This window comes from Saccoglossus kowalevskii, chromosome 1, assembly GCF_978046115.1.
Source record: "Saccoglossus kowalevskii chromosome 1, keSacKowa6.1, whole genome shotgun sequence".
Classification (NCBI taxonomy): domain Eukaryota; kingdom Metazoa; phylum Hemichordata; class Enteropneusta; family Harrimaniidae; genus Saccoglossus; species Saccoglossus kowalevskii.
Genome location: NC_140641.1, coordinates 34750668 through 34772328, shown reverse-complemented (window position 1 = coordinate 34772328; position 21661 = coordinate 34750668). Strand labels below are relative to the sequence as shown.

Here is a 21661-nt window from a genome sequence, read left to right as displayed (position 1 = left end):
AAATTCAAATAATCTGTTACCTTTTAATTGCACCACATTTAAATTGATGGATCAAAGTTATTTTAACTAAGTCACAGATGGGGTTCATCAATATGTATCCCATGGTTCATGCATGATCTGTACTTTATCCAAATTAAACGTCCTGCATATGAGTGAGTATTGTCTAAGCGTCCTGCTCAAGGGATATGCATGCGTGTTCCGAATTTCTCACAGAAGTATACTTTTTGAAGTTTGCATGGCTGCAAAAAACAGTATTTGAAAGAATGACTGGGGCATTTGACCAGAACAAGAATTAAGACACCATTCTTCTTGCAAGACGAAATCTTGTTCAGAAATAGTATCTCTCTAAAATAAGGTTGTTTTAATTTTTGTGAAAGTTTGCATTGTAAAAAATCAATAAAAGGGCAATAAAATTTGCAGTATGTGTCTATGGTAAACTATATTGGTTGTTCTGGGATATGGCAACATTAACGCATAAACAAAAGTGGTGACTTGTGGTGGAACCCACCACTAGAGGGTGTTAGGATCTGGCAAATTTTTAATTGATGACATGCGATGACTTATTTTTGTCCATATCAATTTTGAAGGATTAAATCTGAGTGAGGTCAGAAAACTGCCACAAAATATTCCAATTTAATGCTGTGCTTTTTCTACCCACATCACAAGTCGTAGATTAACATTTCTAATTCAACAGATTTACTGTGATCACTAGGAAATGGTGATTCAACACTTGTTTTTTACATTTTAGTGTTGGTCAGTTCTGAAAGACATCTTTTTATGTCTACCTGTAATATCTTAAAGCTATTTTTATTATCAATCTTTAGAAAGGCCACGTTTCCAAATACATAGAGAATTCTCAAACGCGAATGTTATAGATAATACTGGTAATAATCAATGATGTATAGCATATTACTGGTTAAGAAGCCACATCTGCATAGAAATCTAGACAAGCAACACAATGATATGGTATTTATATTACTGTGAAATCAGCTTGCGGTTACTGGATGTAATGCACATAAACACATGTAATGTAATGCACATAAACACTCATGCCAGGTCATTCATAAACTACATTAATCATAACTCTTTAAACTACAGCTCTGGTTGTATAAAAGGAAAGATGGCAACCATATTCCAGTATGTAAATTACACTCCATGGTGAAGTATTTGGTCTGCATTGAACATTTTGTATAACATTCATTCAATATGGCCAATATGTAGATGTCTTGTCTTTTAAATTCCTGGTTCATACACCACACTGAGTGCTTGCAAAATTGTTCATTTTGATAATCCAGGATGCATTGAGAACTTTATTTTGTTGTACAATTTTGATGCAAGGGTACTACTTTGGCAAGATTGGACATTTCAAACGTACAAGTTTTCAAAGTGACTGTCAATCACAGGTTTATTGAAATCAGTGTGCTAATTACAACTTACCGGTAGTGACAATGCGTTCTTTCAAAACTGACAATGGATTAACACCTCTGATAATGTACACAATGTGCGGGTCAGTCAAATGACACTTCCCACAATGCACTGGTAAACCACACTTGTATGCTGATTTATCCTCTTATTGTATCAACAGCTCCATCCAGTCTTCACACAACAAGGGTTAAATAAAAGAAATTTTCGTCTCCCAAGCCCAAACTTGATTGCATGGGACGCTTCACAAAAAGTATGCATAATCATTGTTTTTATCTGTTACATCAGGTTTCTCACTGGCTTTAAAAACTAATTGGTAACAGGGATTTTCCAATCATTGGATGAAAAATTACCAATAAAACAAAAGATACGGTAGATTCAATCAAATTTGTTTAAAATGCTTGAAATTAGTGATTCATTCACTGAAATAAATTTTAAAAAAATGTACAAGCAGTACCATTATCGTTTGGTACAAATAGACCATTTTCCGATTACTGCGAGAATCACGCGTTATGCGTGAAATTGAACGTAAAAACAGGACAAACAGCGTTGCAGTGGCGTCAAACATCGTGTGTGATTCAACAAACGCAAAAATATTTTGGGGGGCATTTCCATGCTTAATAATGTGCTGTACACATTTGATGATAGACAATTTTGATTAAGTGAAGGTATTCGAAAGCAATATTCCTCTGTGGAAGATCGGCCAGTCGATGTGAGCTACGAAATAAAGAAGTTCAAAATCAAATCGTTTGATTTTTGCTGCAGATGTTCGAGGCGTGTCTTTAATACATCTCGCGAGATCTCGCAGTTGAACGGAAAATCACCTATTGCAAAGCGAGTCAGTGTCAAAGAAGAAGTTAAGGGTTAACTGACTGCAGTGGCGTTCTATTGGCAGTATTCATCCATTAAGGCTTGTTGTGATTGGTCTCAGACTAGTATTACTAGTCTGAGGATTGGTCAAGTTTTTTTCAATTCTCATTTGAAATTTATAAACATTTAAAAATGTTATATACAAAATCAAATTCATATCTTCACGAAACCCATTGTATACAAACAAGTATTTAAATTATCAGGGCTATTTTCTGATGGTTATGGTATTAGAGTCCTTATTTAATCAACACATAGGCTAAAATAAGAAACAGACAACTTGCATTTCAAGCTCAAAAAAGTTTTTATTGAAACCTTCCCTCATTCACCATAAAGAATATTATCATGTAACGTAAAACAGCACACAGCTAATAAAATAGAGGTTGCAGGAATTGATAACCTGACTAAAAATAACCCGCATTTTGAAAATTAATCCATAGTTTTGAAAATGCAGAGTCCTTCTACATGAATATATTGCACACTGTATTAAAATGTATGACTAATACATGCAATGATTTTTGAAATCAAAATTTATCACCACAGCCATGTTTAAACAAGTTTCCAGTACTGGATTAGTGCATTTTCAATTTGCCTGTGCTTCCAAGCCAGTCACCAGTGAGCCAGTAAAATGTGAACCAGAGCTTCCTATTGCGAGACAGGTAAATATTGACCTGAGCTACCAATTGTGAGACAGGTAAATATTGACTTGAGCTACCAATTGTGAGACATGTAAATAATGACCTGAGCTACCAATTGTGAGACAGGTAAATATTGACTTGAGCTACCAATTGTGAGACAGGTAAATATTGACCTGAGCTATAAATTGTGAGACAGGTAAATATTGACTTGAGCTACCTATTGTGAGAAGGGTAAATATTGACTTGAGCTACCAATTGTGAGACAGGTAAATATTGACTTGAGCTATCAATTGTGAGACAGGTAAATATTGACTTGAGCTACCAATTGTGAGACAGGTAAATATTGACTTGAGCTACCAATTGTGAGACAGGTAAATATTGACTTGAGCTCCCAATTGTGAGACAGGTAAATATTGACCTGAGCTATAAATTGTGAGACAGGTAACTATTGACTTGAGCTACCAATTGTGAGACAGGTAAATATTGACTTGAGCTACCAATTGTGAGACAGGTAAATATTGACTTGAGCTATCAATTGTGAGACAGGTAAATATTGACTTGAGCTACCAATTGTGAGACAGGTAAATATTGACTTGAGCTCCCAATTGTGAGACAGGTAAATATTGACCTGAGCTATAAATTGTGAGACAGGTAAATATTGACTTGAGCTACAATTGTGAGACAGGTAAATATTGACTTGAGCTACCAATTGTGAGACAGGTAAATATTGACTTGAGCTACCAATTGCGAAAAGGGTAAATATTGACTTGAGCGACCTATTGTGAACCATCTGTTTAATGTTACTGATGAGCACAAAAATCATTGCATGTTTTTAGACAAAGTCAACATGAGAACTAGAATGAGTGAAGAAAATGAAAATTGCAGTATTTGCAATTCACTAAAATGCCTATAAAATGAGATTGATTTGTGGCACAAGACGTGAATAATATGAATAATGTTGTACTCGGTTTATCCAGAATGCACATGCTCAGTACATTATTCATCAGAGAATTTACAATATTTTTATTTGAATATATTCCCCTGCTAAATAAAGCTAGACAAATTTAGAAAATTTGGCAGTTTAGATGATAACAATGAAATCAATACAACACCCTGATTAGCATGTTACATGAGGCAACAATTGAATAATGTTTAAATGGACAGAGAATGTTGGAGTGACAATTGAAATGTACATAAGATAAAATACAACACATTCAAAGGCAGTGGAACTGATAAAAAATGTTACGAAATGGTGTGACAACCTTGACTTAAATGGAAGACAAAGTCTGTCCACTAAAGTCTATTTGCCAGTCACCATTCTCAAAATGGAATATTTGTAAATGGTTGTTCACTTTGTATTTCTAATAAAAGAACACCTTCGCCACTTCTAAGTGCAGACTATGTCTAAGCTCCAGTTACAATACAACTGGAAACATCATTTTGATTTCTAGTTCTATCACCAGCAGTAAAGTATAATTTGATTGGATACAAGTGTCCAGCAATTGACCAATCAGGAGAGTGATTAGATTACCGAAAATGGACTGCATCCAATTTGGTGGAGAATTCAAGCAGCATGAAACATTGCATAGGTTCATTGAACTAGGTTGTGAAGAATTGCTAATGTTGGTCCCTAAAATGTGTGACTGAGGACAGACATGATCACCTGCTTGGATTTGATAAAACAAAGCACAATATACCAAACAAACAGTTCTATTTATTGCCTGTGTGATTTAATAGGCAAGTTTAATATATGTTTGTTGCCATGCCGAAAATCACAAGATTGAATATACTGTTAGAACATGTGAAACCAAATTAGACCGAAAAATGAGGTTTCAGATAGCATATAAACTGATGTCCAAGTTTATGAATTATATTCGGTATTTGAAACATTCGCTGGGATATTTAACTTTTCAACATGAGTCAACAGATGAGTGTTGGTAAATGCTACACAGTCTCACGAAACAAATGAAGTCTTCAATTTATATATCTACCTGGATGTGTTCCACAAAAATTGAATGTGCTGCAAAATCCCCAAAATATTAATAAATTTCTGTATCTAAGTAGTATTTGTAATGGGAAAAAATGGATGCTACCATCGCAGTAATTGCTTTATAGACATTTTCACACAAACATTGTTTTGGCTAATTATTTATGTTACGTTTTGGTGTAGGAGCTGACACATCAATGTGAATGCCCTCAAAGTTTGAATTGTGTGATGGTAACAAGCTTACACAAATAGCAGAAACAAATTCAAAAGTCAAACTATTTTTTTTCCAAAAGACAGAACATGTTTTGCTCCCATACAAAATGATTTACCCGACAGACTTCTAATATGATGGTATCTATCGGCAGCACCGAATTACCTCTATCTAAAATTTCTACAAAAAGGTAACACTCAATGTGAGTTCAACTGTTCTCTGCACAGGTTATCACAAAATGGTTGGAATAAGCATTGTGCTTTGCATCCCTCCTACTACATATCTGGTTAAAATACGACATGCAGAAAAGTGGCCTTGGAAAAGGATAATTCAGAATTCTTTGTTCTACAGCAATGCAGACAACAGTTGAACCCCACATTCCTGAACACTTTTTGTGATTTTCAATAACAATACTTACTATAAAATACTGATAAATTCTTTAAAATATGTAAAACCTCACAAAAATCGAAGACACACGTAAAACAGTTATTTTGTTTGCCTCGTAAAATGGCGAAATACTTACATTGTAAAACACTGGAATAAAAGATATGTATAATATATGTACTGTAACAACACACTTAAAATATTACATAAGTACCAAATTACAACTAAGTAAAATTACTGGAGAAATTACAACCCAAACACACATACAAATATTGTTATGCAAATTTCCACTCCACTGCTTAATCACTAAAAAAAATTGAGGAAAAAACTTTTCCTAAAAAATTCAAGATAAATTGTTCTTATTGCAAATATATTTGCAAAAATAATTTTGCACAACAGGTCATACTCTATAATAGTTAAGACAGATTCTAGTATTGCCAGATATATGTAACAAACAAGTAGTTAATTTCCAATGTTATTTTGTGAAAATGTATACAATTTATCAATAAAAAGTATTCAATTAGCTATATTAGTAGAAATTTCTCAAGAAAATAACAATGTCTAATTCATTTGATATTCAATTTAACACGATTAAAACCAAACAATTGTCCCAATGAGCATAATTTGAACACAAGTACATGCTTACAGTTCATAAAGATATATAGATATATAATATATACAAAGAAGGCAAAAAATATACCTTCCTTGGAGTTAATTTTGAAAAATAGGACTTTTGTAACTGTATTTTTAAGACTATTTAGTACGTATCCTTATAAACTTGATAGCAATGCATAGAAATGCAAGTTTAAATATTATTTTATAATAAACATCAAGGCATAAGTAAAACTCAGTACAGTACTGTGAAAAAATTAGCAATCTAGAAAGAGCCAATGTATTCGGCTACTGCAAGTTTTCATCTAAAGATGCCTAGAACAAAATTACAACTTTAACAGTGATCTATATTTCTATCGTGATTCTGATATCATTCATTTTTACTCAATTCCTAATAACTAAATTAATATAGCAAGTACTATCTTCTTTTGCACTATAACAATAACGTATCTTTTTACTAATTATTTTTATTATGATGTATATTCCAACTAAAAAGAAATTTAAAGCATTTTGTTTTTGAGTCATTAAAAAATAAATACATTGGAAATTGGAATTCACCCTAGGTAAAAATAAAACAAAAACAATTTTTAATAAAATAAAACACAATGTGTGGCAAGGTCAAAAATCAAGCGTTTGACCTTATTGAGTCATGGCATTCAGTGAAACACTGTAAACAATCCTAACTTAGCCATATTGTTAGTCAAATTCTACCTGAAAATCTACATTAAATATTAAAAGTTAAAAAAAAACTTCCTTGAGTGGTGCAACAAGGTTTAACACAGTTGAGTAAGCCACATACTAAATTAAGTATCATGCCAAGAGAAATAGAAAAAACCAAACAATAACAAGCTGATGCACTGTTCTGACCAATGGTGTTTTTTTCTTTCACAATTTAAAGTTTATGATAATTTCTATTTCCCATTTTTGTGACAATGTGAGTGCATGCATTGCACCGATGCACTCCACGTAAGTCACTCTTGGACTTCAGTATTCAAAATCAACTGTACATCATGTGCGTATCAGAGGTGGGTAGCAAATTGGTATATTTGTGAAGACCATTTGATTATTAAAAAACGATAATAGTGAGAAAGAATGGTGGAGATAAATAAATTTGGTTGATCCTAATGTGCACCACTAAGGAAGTCTGATAATTAAAATGAAATGCCTTATATTAATACTCATTAGATGTGCTGCCCAATCTTCAGAAAATTGACAGACAGTGAGTATACAACAATACACAAATCTATTTATATGCTGGCTTTTAAAGTCACAATAATACTGCCCAAAAATACAACACAAGTAAATAACAAAACGTATAATATTCAATAATTTTTAAAAAATGCTCCTACTTATACACTGTAATGCAAAAAATTAGCAATGTCCCACATATACATAAAGTGACCCCAACAACTAAAGATCACTTTGAGTCTCAAATATCCCACAAAATATCCCCTGAAAAATAGCATTATATTTGGAATAAAATACCAGAATTTAACCTTTTTTCTATGGATTAGTGTTTAAATAACACACAATAAAACAATCATTATATTCTTTATATTCTATACTATTTACATCTAAGATTAATATTTCCAAAACATATCTAGAAAATGTTATTATTATAAGTTTCTTAATATTCAGAATTCCAGCCGCATAAAAACCAATATGGCCAACAATTACTTCCTGTAACATTGCATTGTGGGTAAGTGCTAGACAGGCTGCTCAAAGTGGTGTCAGTCACCAGTAAATGTCTGGTAAAGGTACTGATATGGTCGAGTCTTTGTGGGGCTCAATGTATATGCAACACCTGCAGTGGGAGAGTTGATATAGAGAGGACGATACTGAGAAGTATGTGGCACTGTAGGCTGCAGCATTGCTTGAGGTTGCATATGAGGTGGCAAAGTGGGTTTGTACTGAACATGCCTTGGACTTTGGTGAATCTGTGGAAGTCCTGCACCCTGAGGTGAGTTCATTCCCTGTGCTGTAGTAGGGTATGGGTATGGGACAAACTGGTGGGGTGCAAGTGGCCCTGTCACTGGATGGTGAACTTGTGAGTGAGCATTTATTTTGTGAGATGGGTTTCCATGAACAAGGGAGAATGGAGGCTGGGTTACTGTAGGAGAGACATACGGTGGCTGTCTTCGGTAAAGTTCATTGCGATCAGCAGTTACTGTCTGCGATGGCTGGTTTGCAGCAGCTAACTGTGCATGTGTCAAAGCTGGTAATGGTTGCTGTCTTGGCACAAAGTTCACCATTGTTGGCCTCTGACGGTAAGGGCTCTGCTGCAGATTGAGAGTTGACGGTCGCTGACGTGGATGTGTTGGACTGTGATGTATATTTGGTAAACTTGTAGCTTTGGCTTGATTTTTAACCTGTCTCAATGCACCCGGTGATGTATCAACTTCTAAAGGTGGAAGATTGACAAACTTAACTCCTGAATCTGGCAACTGAGTGGGGTGTTCGGTCTTCAAAGGCTTCATGTTGTCATGGATACTAACTGAAATTTCTTTCTGTTCTATAGTATTTCTTGTGTGCGTCTCATTGGTTGTATTACCATAATGATCAGTTTTCATGACAAACTCAGGACTAGGTGGGCCACCATCATCTGGTGCAATGTCTACCATATGTAAATGAGCAACCTTCTTATTTTCAATTATCTCAATTTTTCGTTCTACATCCTCTGATTTGTCTAAAGTGACAGGAGTATCTACCGTCACAGAGGATACTTCCTGTTTTGTATGACATTTAGAATCTAACCTGACATCCAGATCAACACTAGTACAAGATTCTATTTTAATCAAATCATCGTCCAACGCAAGAAGTCGACTGCTCTCAGGTGTCCCTTCAGGACTATCATGGACAGTCACACAGCTGATAACATTCTTTCGTTGATGTACAGAGATAACGTCATCCTTCAGAGGTGATATACTGAAACTTGAACATGACGACTGTGAGTGTGGTCGACTGTCAGGACTGCTGCTTAGTACACTGCTACTACTCAGGGAGCAGGAATGAGCCATATCACTGCTGTTGCAAGCAGAACAAGATTTATCTTGACATCTGCAAATAAACACACAAAAGATGTGAAGATATGAATGCAAATACTTACATACTTTTCTCTCTCACAAACACACATTCAACAGATGTAAATGGAAGCAATGATATGTTTTCAAAGTGAATATGTTGCAAATTTCAATAGAAACATAAAACCAAATCAAAGGCGCCCACAACACATTTTATCCATACAATCAATGTCATGTACTTATTGTAATACAGTACTCCCATATACTCCCTCAGAAATACCAAGAAAAAAATAAAAATGAAACACACCTCTTCTGAGTCACAGTTTCATCTTCACTGTCACTGCTGATAGTAATAATACTGACAGGACTGGGAGAATCTGCTATAACAATGGTTTGACGTTGTCTACTGTACGAACTACTTGAATTTTTAGGTGAGACATGTGTCGTAGATTTATGCAGGCCAACCATCTTACTTCTTGGCTCCACCAATGCATTCCCACTTTGTCCTGATAATGGATTATGATTCATAGATGTAGATGAAACGGTTGTCACTAGAGGTTGAACAACAGGTGGTGTGTTTTCCTTAACTCTTTTGTTTTTCTGTGGTGATAAGCTATTTATCATTGATGATGTTCGTGTAGACGTTGCTCTGTGAAAAAAAACAAACATGAAAATAACATTTTTCATTACAGAACTGATATTTGACACTTCAGCATTGTCCAATTCACAGTTTTGCTGAAACCAACTACCCATGGGTGTTGCCACAAATATATGCATGATTGAGTTAGGAAAAGCTGCAATTGATCTCAGTTAAATTTGATTGGAAGTGCAGAGAAGCTGAAATATCAATCAGTTAACAGTTACAGTTAACAACTGACATCAATTTCAAATTTAAACTAGTATAATTTGTCATATTATATCACGTTATAGCTTAACAGAAAAAAACAAGCGACTTCATGTTCAATTTTCCATGGAAATGCATCACCACATCTAACTTTATAAGAGCACATGCCATTGTGTTTGATTTCATTGACAGTTTATAATAGGAATTCTGCCATGGTATAATGGTGAAGGGCAAAGGCTGTATTAACGAAACCTTGGCTGGTGAAGAAGGTATAAAAGTATATGATTTTCACTGGTTGGTTAGATTTTATAAATAAAACATGGATCAAACTTTGGAATTAACACTTACTTGGGATTGTTTTTCCGTGATGAATGGTGTGACCTTTGACGTTGAGATATCAAACTTTGCTGTCGAACCAAACCAAGATTCCACGGCGCTTGGTGGTGATGTTGCTGAGTTGCCAGGGCAACCATGGGTGTCACATGACTTGAGCTAGGATGATAAGCAGTACTGAACTGTGGCCTCTGTAAATGAACAACAACCTGGCATTAATAACATTGCATCTCTACTGTTTGTGATATATAGCTACATATAATCATATAGCCTAACTCAAGGCTTCTACCATACTCGCCTGACTCAGCACCCATGCTTAACTAAGTGCCCAACCCTAACATTTCTGTTTTTGGGCTCACTTTCGACTAAGCACCAATTCCCAAATTTGACTTTCTTGTCATAAAACCTGCACTCACATCATTTTGATCGTTAAATTAATAGACTCTTGTAAAAGCACGTGCAAGAAAACATTATTTCTTTGAATCTAGAGTTTGCTTATGATTGAATACATTTGACAATGAAGATTTTGACTGTGTTCCCACAGACCGTAATAATTTTAACATAAATTCTGGTTGTACATAATTAATATTGTAATAACATGTGCATATTTTTGGTGACCATTTCTGTTTCTTCACTGTAAAAGTTTTGCAGGAATCATTGATGACGCAACTAATTTTGCAATTTTATTTTCACCAAAAGAGTAATATTCCCTTCAATCTGGTGCATACTTTGTCAGCTAAGAGCGAAGGGCACATCCCCTAAAACACAAGTACCCTGGGCACTAAGTCGAACAAGTATGGTAGTTTATGGTTGAATAGCCCCTCAGAAGGCTAACTATAACTAGTTGACACTCCTCTCACTCCTCTATAAAGAAGACAAGCCAGAATGCTGAGATGATTGTTAGACATGGGAAGCTTACAGCTATTTCTATTCTTCTGATAACAAGTACGTTAAAATGCATAAATGATGAATTTGAGCCGTAAAGACATGCATAGCTATCCCATCATGCACTATAAATAGGAGAGAACGTTGAATGCATTATTGCACACTACTACTCAAGATGCCAATACTATTTATAATGGTCCAAAAGAATTATGTATTCCCATCAGATTTATTGCAGTTTTTAATTTATGATAATCTATGACTTTCTTAAAAAGAGTAGGTGACAAAAGCAGGGGAGGGGTACATACCCCATTGGCGTCAACAAAATGATCATACAGGCTGGCATCGGCAATATCCATCTGGAACAAAGCTGGGCTCTGCTCGGCTGATATATAGCCAGTGTCCTCTGAGCCACGCCAGGTCACTGGGGCTGCTGTCACAAACGACCGTCTCCACGTTTCGTTGATCGGCTGGGTGGCAGCCATGGTTTCTGGAATGACCGGTTGTTGTACAGCCGAAGCTCCCTGTTGCCATGGTGATAGGAACAGCTGTCTGTTTGGAGGCCATGAGTTTACCGGGGCATTCTAAGAAGTATGGACAGATAGGCATACTTAACATTTCGTAAAAGCTCTATCAATTCAAATGCTCCATTAGTTATCCTCAACTTGCCTAAATTAGGGTGGCACTTACTTGATGCATCTATCACAATAAAACATTTTTATTTCAACTATTCTGCTTCCCCCCCCCAAGTTAATGAATAGTTTCACCAATCAAAAATCTTCTTTTAATCCCAATGATACTACATAACTTGCCATCACCAAAACCAGCAAGCTTGAGGGAATTTGAGGTTGAAAATTAAACTTGCTATGCATTGAGTTGCGTGTTAGTTCTCAGCTTAGAACTTATTGCTTAACAAAATACACCAATATGATAGAACAAGAATTTTGCTTACTGTTAGGTATACAGTTCCATTCTGAACCCTAGCTCCGTTTTGTTCTACAAATCCCGGAGCCCACCCTGGTGTACCAGTTGAACTGCCAAGAGACATTGGTAGTGTAATGTGTTGCGGTTGAGGCTGTGGTGGAGGTGGACCCACATGTGCTGCTAATACTGGCGTGTTATGTCTGTTCTGCAACGTGGAAGTCTGCAAATACAAGGACGAGATAATGAGCACACCATTTTATATAACAGCAATCAACCAAAAATGAATGACAAATAATCATACACACCTGCGTGAATACTTGTGGTTGTATTTGTATTGTGTGATGTGCTTGAGTTACCATAGGAACCGGATTGTCTACTCTGACAGGATAAGGATGTTTCGTTGGTGATGGAACTCCTTGATAAGTGGGCGGACAAACAAAGGATGACATTCCCAGGGACTGAAAAAAAAAAATGCATTTCAAACCATCTGTTTACTGAAAATATTTATGTTGATCTCCTGTGCCAGGTCTAGTTCAAAGACACAGTGTCCAGGGCATGTTAACCTTTTCACCACCAGACTTTCCCACCCAAATTTTTCTCCACTTTTTTTTATATTCTTCAATATTTCTGAATTAACCCCTCATCCTCGAGCCAACAGACAAAATTTAGTCCATTTTCAGTTTTTACTCAAAACATTTGGGTATTTTTGTTCCAATCCTCTAAAGGAAAGTGCAGACTATAAAGAAGACTATTTTGTGAATTTGTGATGAAAAGAGGGAACTGGTGATGAAAAGAGGGAACTGGTGGTGAAAAGAGGGAACTGGTGGTGAAAAGAGGGAACTGGTGGTGAAAAGAGGGAACTGGTGATGAAAAGAGGGAACTGGTGATGAAAAGAGGGAACTGGTGGTGAAAAGAGGGAACTGGTGGTGAAAAGAGGGAACTGGTGGTGAAAAGAGGGAACTGGTGATGAAAAGAGGGAACTGGTGATGAAAAGAGGGAACTGGTGATGAAAAGAGGGAACTGGTGGTGAAAAGAGGGAACTGGTGGTGAAAAGAGGGAACTGGTGGTGAAAAGAGGGAACTGGTGATGAAAAGAGGGAACTGGTGATGAAAAGAGGGAACTGGTGATGAAAAGAGGGAACTGGTGATGAAAAGAGGGAACTGGTGGTGAAAAGAGGGAACTGGTGATGAAAAGAAGGAACTGGTGATGAAAAGAGGGAACTGGTGGTGAAAAGGTTATGTTTCAGAGAGGGTGGAGTGGATTGTGAAGGTAGAGGTGAAAACAACTTAATTTAATTATTTACTAAAAAATATTACAACAATACCTGCTGAAAAGGATCAGGCCTAGGGTACTGACTTCCATTTCTCGGTTGTTGTACTGGCTGTGGTAATTGTTGACTCAGTCGCTGAGCAACCTGTGGTGGTTGGTATGGAAAGTAAGGTCCCGACTGTAGATGATACTGTAGAAAAGGGAAGTCTGGATTCCCTGGTCGAGTGGTACTGATACTTTGAGTAGTGGTGGCCTGTAAACAAACAAATTTTCGCATTTAGCTAACATTTTTTCAGTGAAATTTTCTACAAAACTAGATTTTGATTCTTTTATATATTTGGAATTAAGAGGAATTACATATTTAAGATTTTAAAATCACACCACTAGAGGGCACTGTTTATAGTAAATGTTGAGAATGATGGTGACATACCTGGTTATGTAATGCATTTATTTGGTTATTGAATGTAATATTGAGATTGCCCACAGCTGAAGGCACAAAGTTAGTATATGTGCTACTTGTAGTATTGATGTTGTCATATATATGTACTGGTCTACGACACACTTCCATATGCTGTACCGATTGTTTCACCCTGTTAAAATAACACATTATATGCAATATAATTAAACACATTATATGCAATATAATTAAACACATCTTTTATTTTCTATAAATATCATTTATTTTTGTTATTGCTGACTTTGAAGACTTTTTTTGCTCTATATTATTACATAATATTTAACTTTTGCAAAAATTATTTGTCAAATTGCATAATTCATACAATGCCATATTCTAGATATTTTTTTTTAAGAGTATTTAAAAATAGTGAAAACAAGATAAATTTGCACAATTAATTTGGGTTCATCAGTAACTAAAAAATATCAATTAAATGCTCTCAGAGGTTGACAAGGTGAAAGGTGAAATACATACACATGACAATGACCATATTCAGCTAAGTGAGATAATGCTATAAATGGATGATTCAAGGCTTCGGCCGGATTGATTCTTTGGTCTGCATCAATGGTCAGCATCCTCTTCAACAAGTCTATAAATTCCCGTCTGAAAATATCAATAAGTGGTGTTATTAATACAATATAAAAATGAAAGAATGCTTAGGAAGACTGTGTGCTGAAAGTATTGGAGGGATATTAAAAATTAATTCAAAATTGAAGATTAGCGTTTCAAACAAGAAACTTGGCAACTAGTATTTGTCTGCTATTTAAACATAAAACAATGTGATCCACAGTATTAAAGTTTATTATAATAAATAAATTTGATTGTACATCTGTGGTTTTCAGTCTAATTTATTCCGTATGTACCAGGGATTCATTAGAATGTGATGATTAATTAGTCCGAAAAGTAAATTATTATTCAAATAAGTAATTATTATGTATGTATTTACACCCAAAACTAATTAGGTTATCACATTGTCTTAAAAGTATTTATATATTTAACTTCATTGAAACTTAAGATATTGATGTACAAGCAAACGAATTATTAAGTAAATTAGGTAATTAATATAAATAGATTTTAACCCAAAACTAATAAGGTCTTTGCATTGTCCTAGAGCAACTCCCGTAATCCTTCTATCAATTCGACCCCTCTATTAGTTGGACCACCTAATTTTGTCTGCAAAAATATTTTTTGTTTTTCCTCTTTTAGTCCGGCCACTCACAGGAAATGGGGCATTCAAATTGCTATCATCCCAACAAATGTTTCTCGCAACGAATAACAATAAAACAAGTTTACTATGTTTGTCTTCCTGTGCATTATTCTGTCACTTCACCCTCTTTTACCCACAAAGAAACAATGAAGTCCTCCAGACGTGGTGTTGACTGTGTGAGCTTTGGTAAACCCAAGTGCGTCTTTGTTGGGTCAAACTGGTGTCATATGCTAATCACTTTCACTGTTGCGTGCAGCTTGATTTATGGTTGCCGGCAATTTAGACAAAAACAAAATTAATGTAAATGAACTAGTAACCACAATTTTCCTACCACTGGGCCTATAGTAAATTTGATAGCGGCACACTAACATCCTGTAAAAAGATCATGTAATGAAATCAATCATTCAGCTTGTCGGTCTAAAGGCATTTATTGTTTACTGCAAATATGCTAATGAGGAGACAAAGTGGAGACGCGCATTTATTTAAAACATGCTAATGAGGAGACAAAGTGGAGATGCGTTTGAACTGAGACAGTGCGTCTTTGGAAGTCAAACTTGTGTTGTCTGCAAGGAAACATTGGATGAACATTGACCTGTGATGGCTGTAAAACAATCATGTAATAAATTATTCAGCTTGCATTTAGATTTTTCTTTAATTTTTTTTATTACAAGCTAATATTACTGTGAAGTATTCACCAATGTCTTGCCATGCTTTTTGACTGCTGGCCATTTATCTAGTCACAGTGATTAGACATGACGTTTTATATAAATTGAAGTTGGTAAAACATTTTCAGAGCCACCCCACTCTTTCAAAATATGCTAAGCAGTAAAAAAAAAAAATAGTATGAGAAAAAAATTGAGCGAGTGTATGTGTTATTACTTTTATTGCGAATTACAACAGGCATGATCGAACTATGGTTTACAAAACTTGACAAGCTCTGTGGGTGGTACATGTAGCGCTGCCGCTGTGTCTGTTGCATTCTCTTCTTCAAGTGGTAGTTTCTTTTTCGTTCTCAATCCTGCAGTTCATTTACTAGAATTTATACCCTTATAATTCGGCCACAGAAAAAAATATTTTTTGTTTTTCTTCTTATAAATCGGCCACTCCCCAAAATAATTATTTTTTCATGATCGAATTGATAGAAGGATTACGGTATGTACCAAGTTTCATTGAAATCTGACCACAGATAACTGTGGGATGAACGAACGAACGGCGGACAGATGGACAAATGTGCATGCACTCCTATTGTGTTTTTCACTCACGAGAGTCAATGATGGCACAGCTAGCAGCATGATTGGGCAGTCATACATTGATTTCTGGACATTTATTTTTAAACTATTAAAAGGGTTGCACATTCATATCTTTCATGTTGTTTATTAATAGATGTATAATTTGTGGTGGCGGATCAACCAGCGCCAGGGTATGCAAGTTATTTATGTCAATCATGAGTCATACTTCCTTCCGCTACTTTAATATTCATATATCGTTTTTAAAATGATAAAATGTAAGTAAACATATGGTACATTATAATTAAGGAATAACAAATGACACACTGTCTCAACTGCAAGACATCATTAAATCGATTACTAAAACATTTCAATTAAAGAACAGAAGATATCATTAGAAAATTAACAATGTGCATAGTATCAATGCAATGGGACTTGCTGTTTTCAACAAGAATTCAAAAATATCATTTTTCACCATAAATGATTGTGGTTTTTAACAAAAAGTTGAAAATATCACTTTTTACCAAAAATTACAAAAATATTCACCAAAATTAGAAAATTAAAGATATCATCATGAAATGAACAAATTTGAGAGTGGTCCACATGTAGTACCTATATATGTAATATCAAAGTAATTGGACTTGTCGTTTTTAACAAGAAGTCAAAAATATCACTTTTTACCAAAAATGACAAAAATATTCACCAAAATTAGAGAATTGAAGATATGATCATGAAATGAACAAATCTGAGAAAGGTCTACCCAAGGTACATATACACCAAGTATCAAAGCATTCAGGCTTGTAGTTTTCAAGAAGAAGTCGAAAAAGTAAAACATTGACACGGACGACGGACACCGAACGACGGACGACAGACAATCACTCATATGATAAGCTCCGCTCGACAAAGTCGACAGCGGAGCTAAAAAGCGCACATCTCTGTCCGATCCCTGTTAGTTATTAAAGAATAGTTTACACATGATTACCATGATCTACACATTCACACGATATTCAGAGAGGTTGATATCCACACTGTATATTTATATAAATTGGATTATCGGTATTCGAAAAAATGAGTCAAATTTGGAGCATTTTGGAAGAGATGGACGCTAAGCTAAATGTGACCCAAAAAATAGTAATGGCCTAAAAATAGGGGGTGGGCACTTAGTCGAGCATGGGTGCTAAGTAGGAAGAGTACGGTATAATCATCAATATTCTGAACATGTGGTTTGGAAATGTCAGATATTACTGCTGAAAAATGTATTGAAACACATTATGAAGGAAATTTGTAGAAAGCAATTATGTAATTGCAATTTACACAACTCACCTGTCAGCTTTCTCAGCCAGCAGTTCACTGCCCTCAAGATCATTAGGAAAATTGACATTCACCATGTCATCCAGGCAGTTGAAGATATATTTACGGGCTTCCTTGGATTTGATATGTGTTTCTGATTCATGTTCATTGGGTGTCTGTTACAGAGAAAATGATCAAAAAAGATATCATAATCGATGAACATTTTAAGCTCAACTACAAACTAAATGTCAATACTCAGAAAGCAGTCATTTAGTTACAATTGGCAGAGTCAACCACAAACATCTAGGTTAGTTCAACCGTTTTGTACTCATTTAAAGAGGGCTACTTTTTTCGTAAAGCTACTAAACCCAGCAGTGGTAGTAAAAGTGTTAATATATAACTATACATACTCCTCTATACAAACACATCACTCTTTATATATCAGAGATCAATTGGCAAAGTAATATTGACAGATATGGAGAGCAGGAAAATTGAGGATGACAGATTTGAACAGACAAAGTTAACTTCACTATCCGATATATTGCATATCTGATGTTCAGACATATACTGCTGAATAAGCATGAAAGTTGCCTACCATGCTAACAACTACCACACCCAACTAAATGAACAGTCATTATGCTAGTTTAGTAAAACACCATAACAATGGCCACACCCAACTACATTACCAATCATTATGCTCTGTGTCAAACACCATGTAAGTTTACAAACGTTACCAGACATTTTTATTCTATGTACTAATATTTTGCATACATAATGAGAATTACACTTAAATCTTGTCAAACTTATAAACTAACATTAAAATTATATTCTACAAATATTCTTGATTGTTTGCAACAGTATTTGATGCATTCTGATAATCAAACACTGATTTCACAGAGCACTCTGACCGAGTACATTACCATCAAGTACAACTGTTCCAACTGAAAGTAGACAGAAGAGCACAAAATCATACCTTAATTCTCCACAATGGGTAATCATTATTAATGTCTCGTCTGAAAAATCTGGTTGTTTTCGTTGCTTTACTCAGAAGGTGTTCTGCAGGCAAGCCTTGTGTTTGTGAAATGTAGCGAATCTAAAAACAATAACATACCAATGTTACTCAGAAATGTAGAAAAAAATTAATTAAAAGTTGAACATTTGAAAAGATGTGCACATACCAAGTTGATTACAAAATGTGTACTGAAATATTTTTCTGAACTGAAAAGAACATGAAAAAACAGATTAAATTGCATGCTATATAAATTATACAACTTACAGCAAGTGAAGCGAGCAGAGAGGTGGGAGACCTTCTATACTGATCCAGGGATCATAGAGTCAGTCTTAAATTCCTAACAAAAATTAACCTATGACTCATCATTAGCCAATCACATTCAATCTTTTATTGACAATATCATGGCTAGCATTGACTCATACAACATGATTCACGATTGGATGAGTCATTAGAAACAACTCGCCTATAGGGGGCGCTATAACAATTTCACAAGTAGCCTGTAACAATCCAGAATATGAAATTTGTTCTATCATCAGAACCATTCCAATAATGTCATTGTTTACACACACATAATAATAATTTCACAAATAAACAAGCTTATAACTTGGGAACACATTTTTATGAAGGTTTACAGTGATATATCTTTAACTTATAGTGAGAAACTATTTTACTCGTTACTGATAGTTATACAGGGAATATATATTATTTGCAGTGGATTGTGGGAATTCTGCATCACATCTCCACTACTGTTAACATAACCCCACCACCACCACCAAATCTTTATAATTCAGCAATTATTCAGTTCATTATTATTATAAGATTGACCTGAAGCTATCATTGTCTGCGACTATTAAACATGAGTAGAAACCCCATTACCAAGGAGTAGTCACATTTATAGAACTTACCTGGTCATACTCGGATGATCCTGGATACAGAGGCCAACCTAAAAATAATTCTGCTATAACACAGCCTAAAGACCACATATCGATTGCTTCACAGAATGGCAAACCAAGAATGATTTCTGGAGCTCTGTGTGAAAAGCAAACAAACAACGTCATGAAAAACGAGAGTATTGAACAAACGTTTTTTTTTGGTGAAAATTTTGTCAAACCACAATGATTTGTGGGAGTAGGTATACATTTGTACATGTCATTGTCACCAAGTATCGATCATTTAGCATGGAACATACTCCTGATAACAAGGTGAGAACCGACAAAGCAGAAGTACATACATAGTATGAAGGGATGTGAAACATACTCCTCAATCACAGGCAGTTATGCACAAGATTGGTCAATATTGAAATAAATTTCACACTTCACATTTTTTAAATAGGTACAATATACAGAATGTCAGACCAAGTAAACATGTTATTCACAAAGGTGCAATTGTGTTACAATCATGGTGGTCTACAATACAGTGCTCTCCACCCAACAACAGGATACCGCTATGAATTCTGTATTGTGAATCAGTATCTTTATCGTTGACCCCCTCCATCGCAAGAGGTCACTAGGTCATGTTACGAATGTCCAAGTAGCTCCTAACAACACATTGTTTTCTGTAATGTATTTGAATATAATGAAGCATAAACAACCAATAGATGTGGGATGTCAGGTCCATTGTTATACAGTCATATTCAATGCAGTGTTATAACATCACACATGTAATTTTAATTTCTGTGGTACTATCATCCATGAGGTACTTATAATTTACAATGATTTCCTGGAGTCTACAACAAGCCTTAATAGTAGCACTTACATTTACCTATATATAATGCAGCTATGTGTATGGTCGGAATTTATTAATCCAGTATAATTGCAATGTTTATGCGTGAATAAGTCTTATTAGAGACATGGTTCTAATAGTTCAGATACAGTATACTAAAAACTGTTACAGAATTCAAGCATAAGCACACAATGTTTTATTTTTTCCAACCCCAACCCTCATGTTTTTTGTCATAGTGTGTCAAACATTTTCTATACATGTGATACCATATTTGACCTAATAAAAGCACATGCCTAAAAGTTGGTTTGTGTGTGCTGCTATTAAAGATGTGCTTCCAATAGAACAAATACAATAATATACATGTGATTAATAATACTGACATAAATGTTTGACCTTTGACCCTATATCACTAAACCTTTCTACCATTACCATTAATAAATAAATTTGATTTGTCCTTCACTTGCACACATCTTTTTTAAGCTGATCATTGCACATTTGGTTGCCTGGTAACCCTGTACACTTATTCCACACTCTCTAGACCATATCAGAGGATATCAAATCCATTATGTACTACATCTGTGTTGTATTTCTCAGCTTTACCAGCCACTGAGTTTTGTGGATATTAATTAGAACCCTTCCCCTGTATCAAATAGCAAGTGTTGATAGCAGTAGACACAAGCACACTCAAAATAACCTGCAATTTGAGATAAATTACTGCAAGACAAAGCAGCTTTACTTTCTAAATTTTAAATTACTTCTCAACACCAATCACACTTCAACCATGTGTAGTGTGCTTATTATGATCAGAGCTTTAAAAAAGGAATACTTCATCGAAAGTTTCAACTTGAATTAGCGACTGAGATAATAATCTTATCAATAGTCAGATCTTATCTATAATACCGTTTTATTAAGTATAGTAATTTTAAAGCAATTGCCAACAAGGTGAGTTTAATACATCGTACATAAAATTTATACTGTAAATCCTTTCTAAGAAGGTTCAAATTTTGTGTCTTTAGGTTTTCTAGCGAAATTTTCACTGATACAAAATTTCATTATTTCATTTAAATTCTTTTAAAAAACAGAAAACGTAAATCCTTAATATCCATACCACTGTGATGCAATAGAATGAAGCACTGAACTTTGTTGACTGAAAATCAATTTATGACAATAGCCAGCTGATTTAGCTAAAGGTCAAACTATGTCTGTCAACCATTTGTATTTTTAAAATTGATATCACATTGTAATTGAGATATATGGCTGTATCTCTTGCAACTCACATGAAATATAGTGTAATACATTTTGTGTGAATACAAAACAGAAACAGTTTCATACTAGCTAGCATTGAAGCAGATAATGT

The 21661-nt window shown here is 34.9% G+C and overlaps 1 protein-coding gene across 2 annotated transcripts in view; it reads right to left on the bottom strand.

Annotated features, from left to right (window-relative positions):
• Nucleotides 1-2574: 2574 nt before the first annotated feature.
• Nucleotides 2575-21661, bottom strand: part of LOC100372205 (homeodomain-interacting protein kinase 2-like) — a 40676-nt gene continuing 21589 nt past the window's right edge. Inside the window, exons 3-14 of one of the 2 annotated variants that reach the window (XM_006812917.3) lie at nt 19488-19611; nt 18544-18663; nt 17604-17746; nt 14322-14450; nt 13824-13983; nt 13449-13646; nt 12430-12582; nt 12153-12344; nt 11509-11784; nt 10334-10509; nt 9449-9790; nt 2575-9178 (exon numbers count right to left, since the gene is read on the bottom strand). In XM_006812917.3, coding sequence (XP_006812980.1) covers nt 7852-9178; nt 9449-9790; nt 10334-10509; nt 11509-11784; nt 12153-12344; nt 12430-12582; nt 13449-13646; nt 13824-13983; nt 14322-14450; nt 17604-17746; nt 18544-18663; nt 19488-19611 — 3340 coding nt within the window. In that variant the 3' untranslated portion in view covers nt 2575-7851. The remainder of the gene's footprint in view (nt 9179-9448; nt 9791-10333; nt 10510-11508; nt 11785-12152; nt 12345-12429; nt 12583-13448; nt 13647-13823; nt 13984-14321; nt 14451-17603; nt 17747-18543; nt 18664-19487; nt 19612-21661) is intronic. The other variant, XM_085500935.1, reaches the window with a different exon arrangement.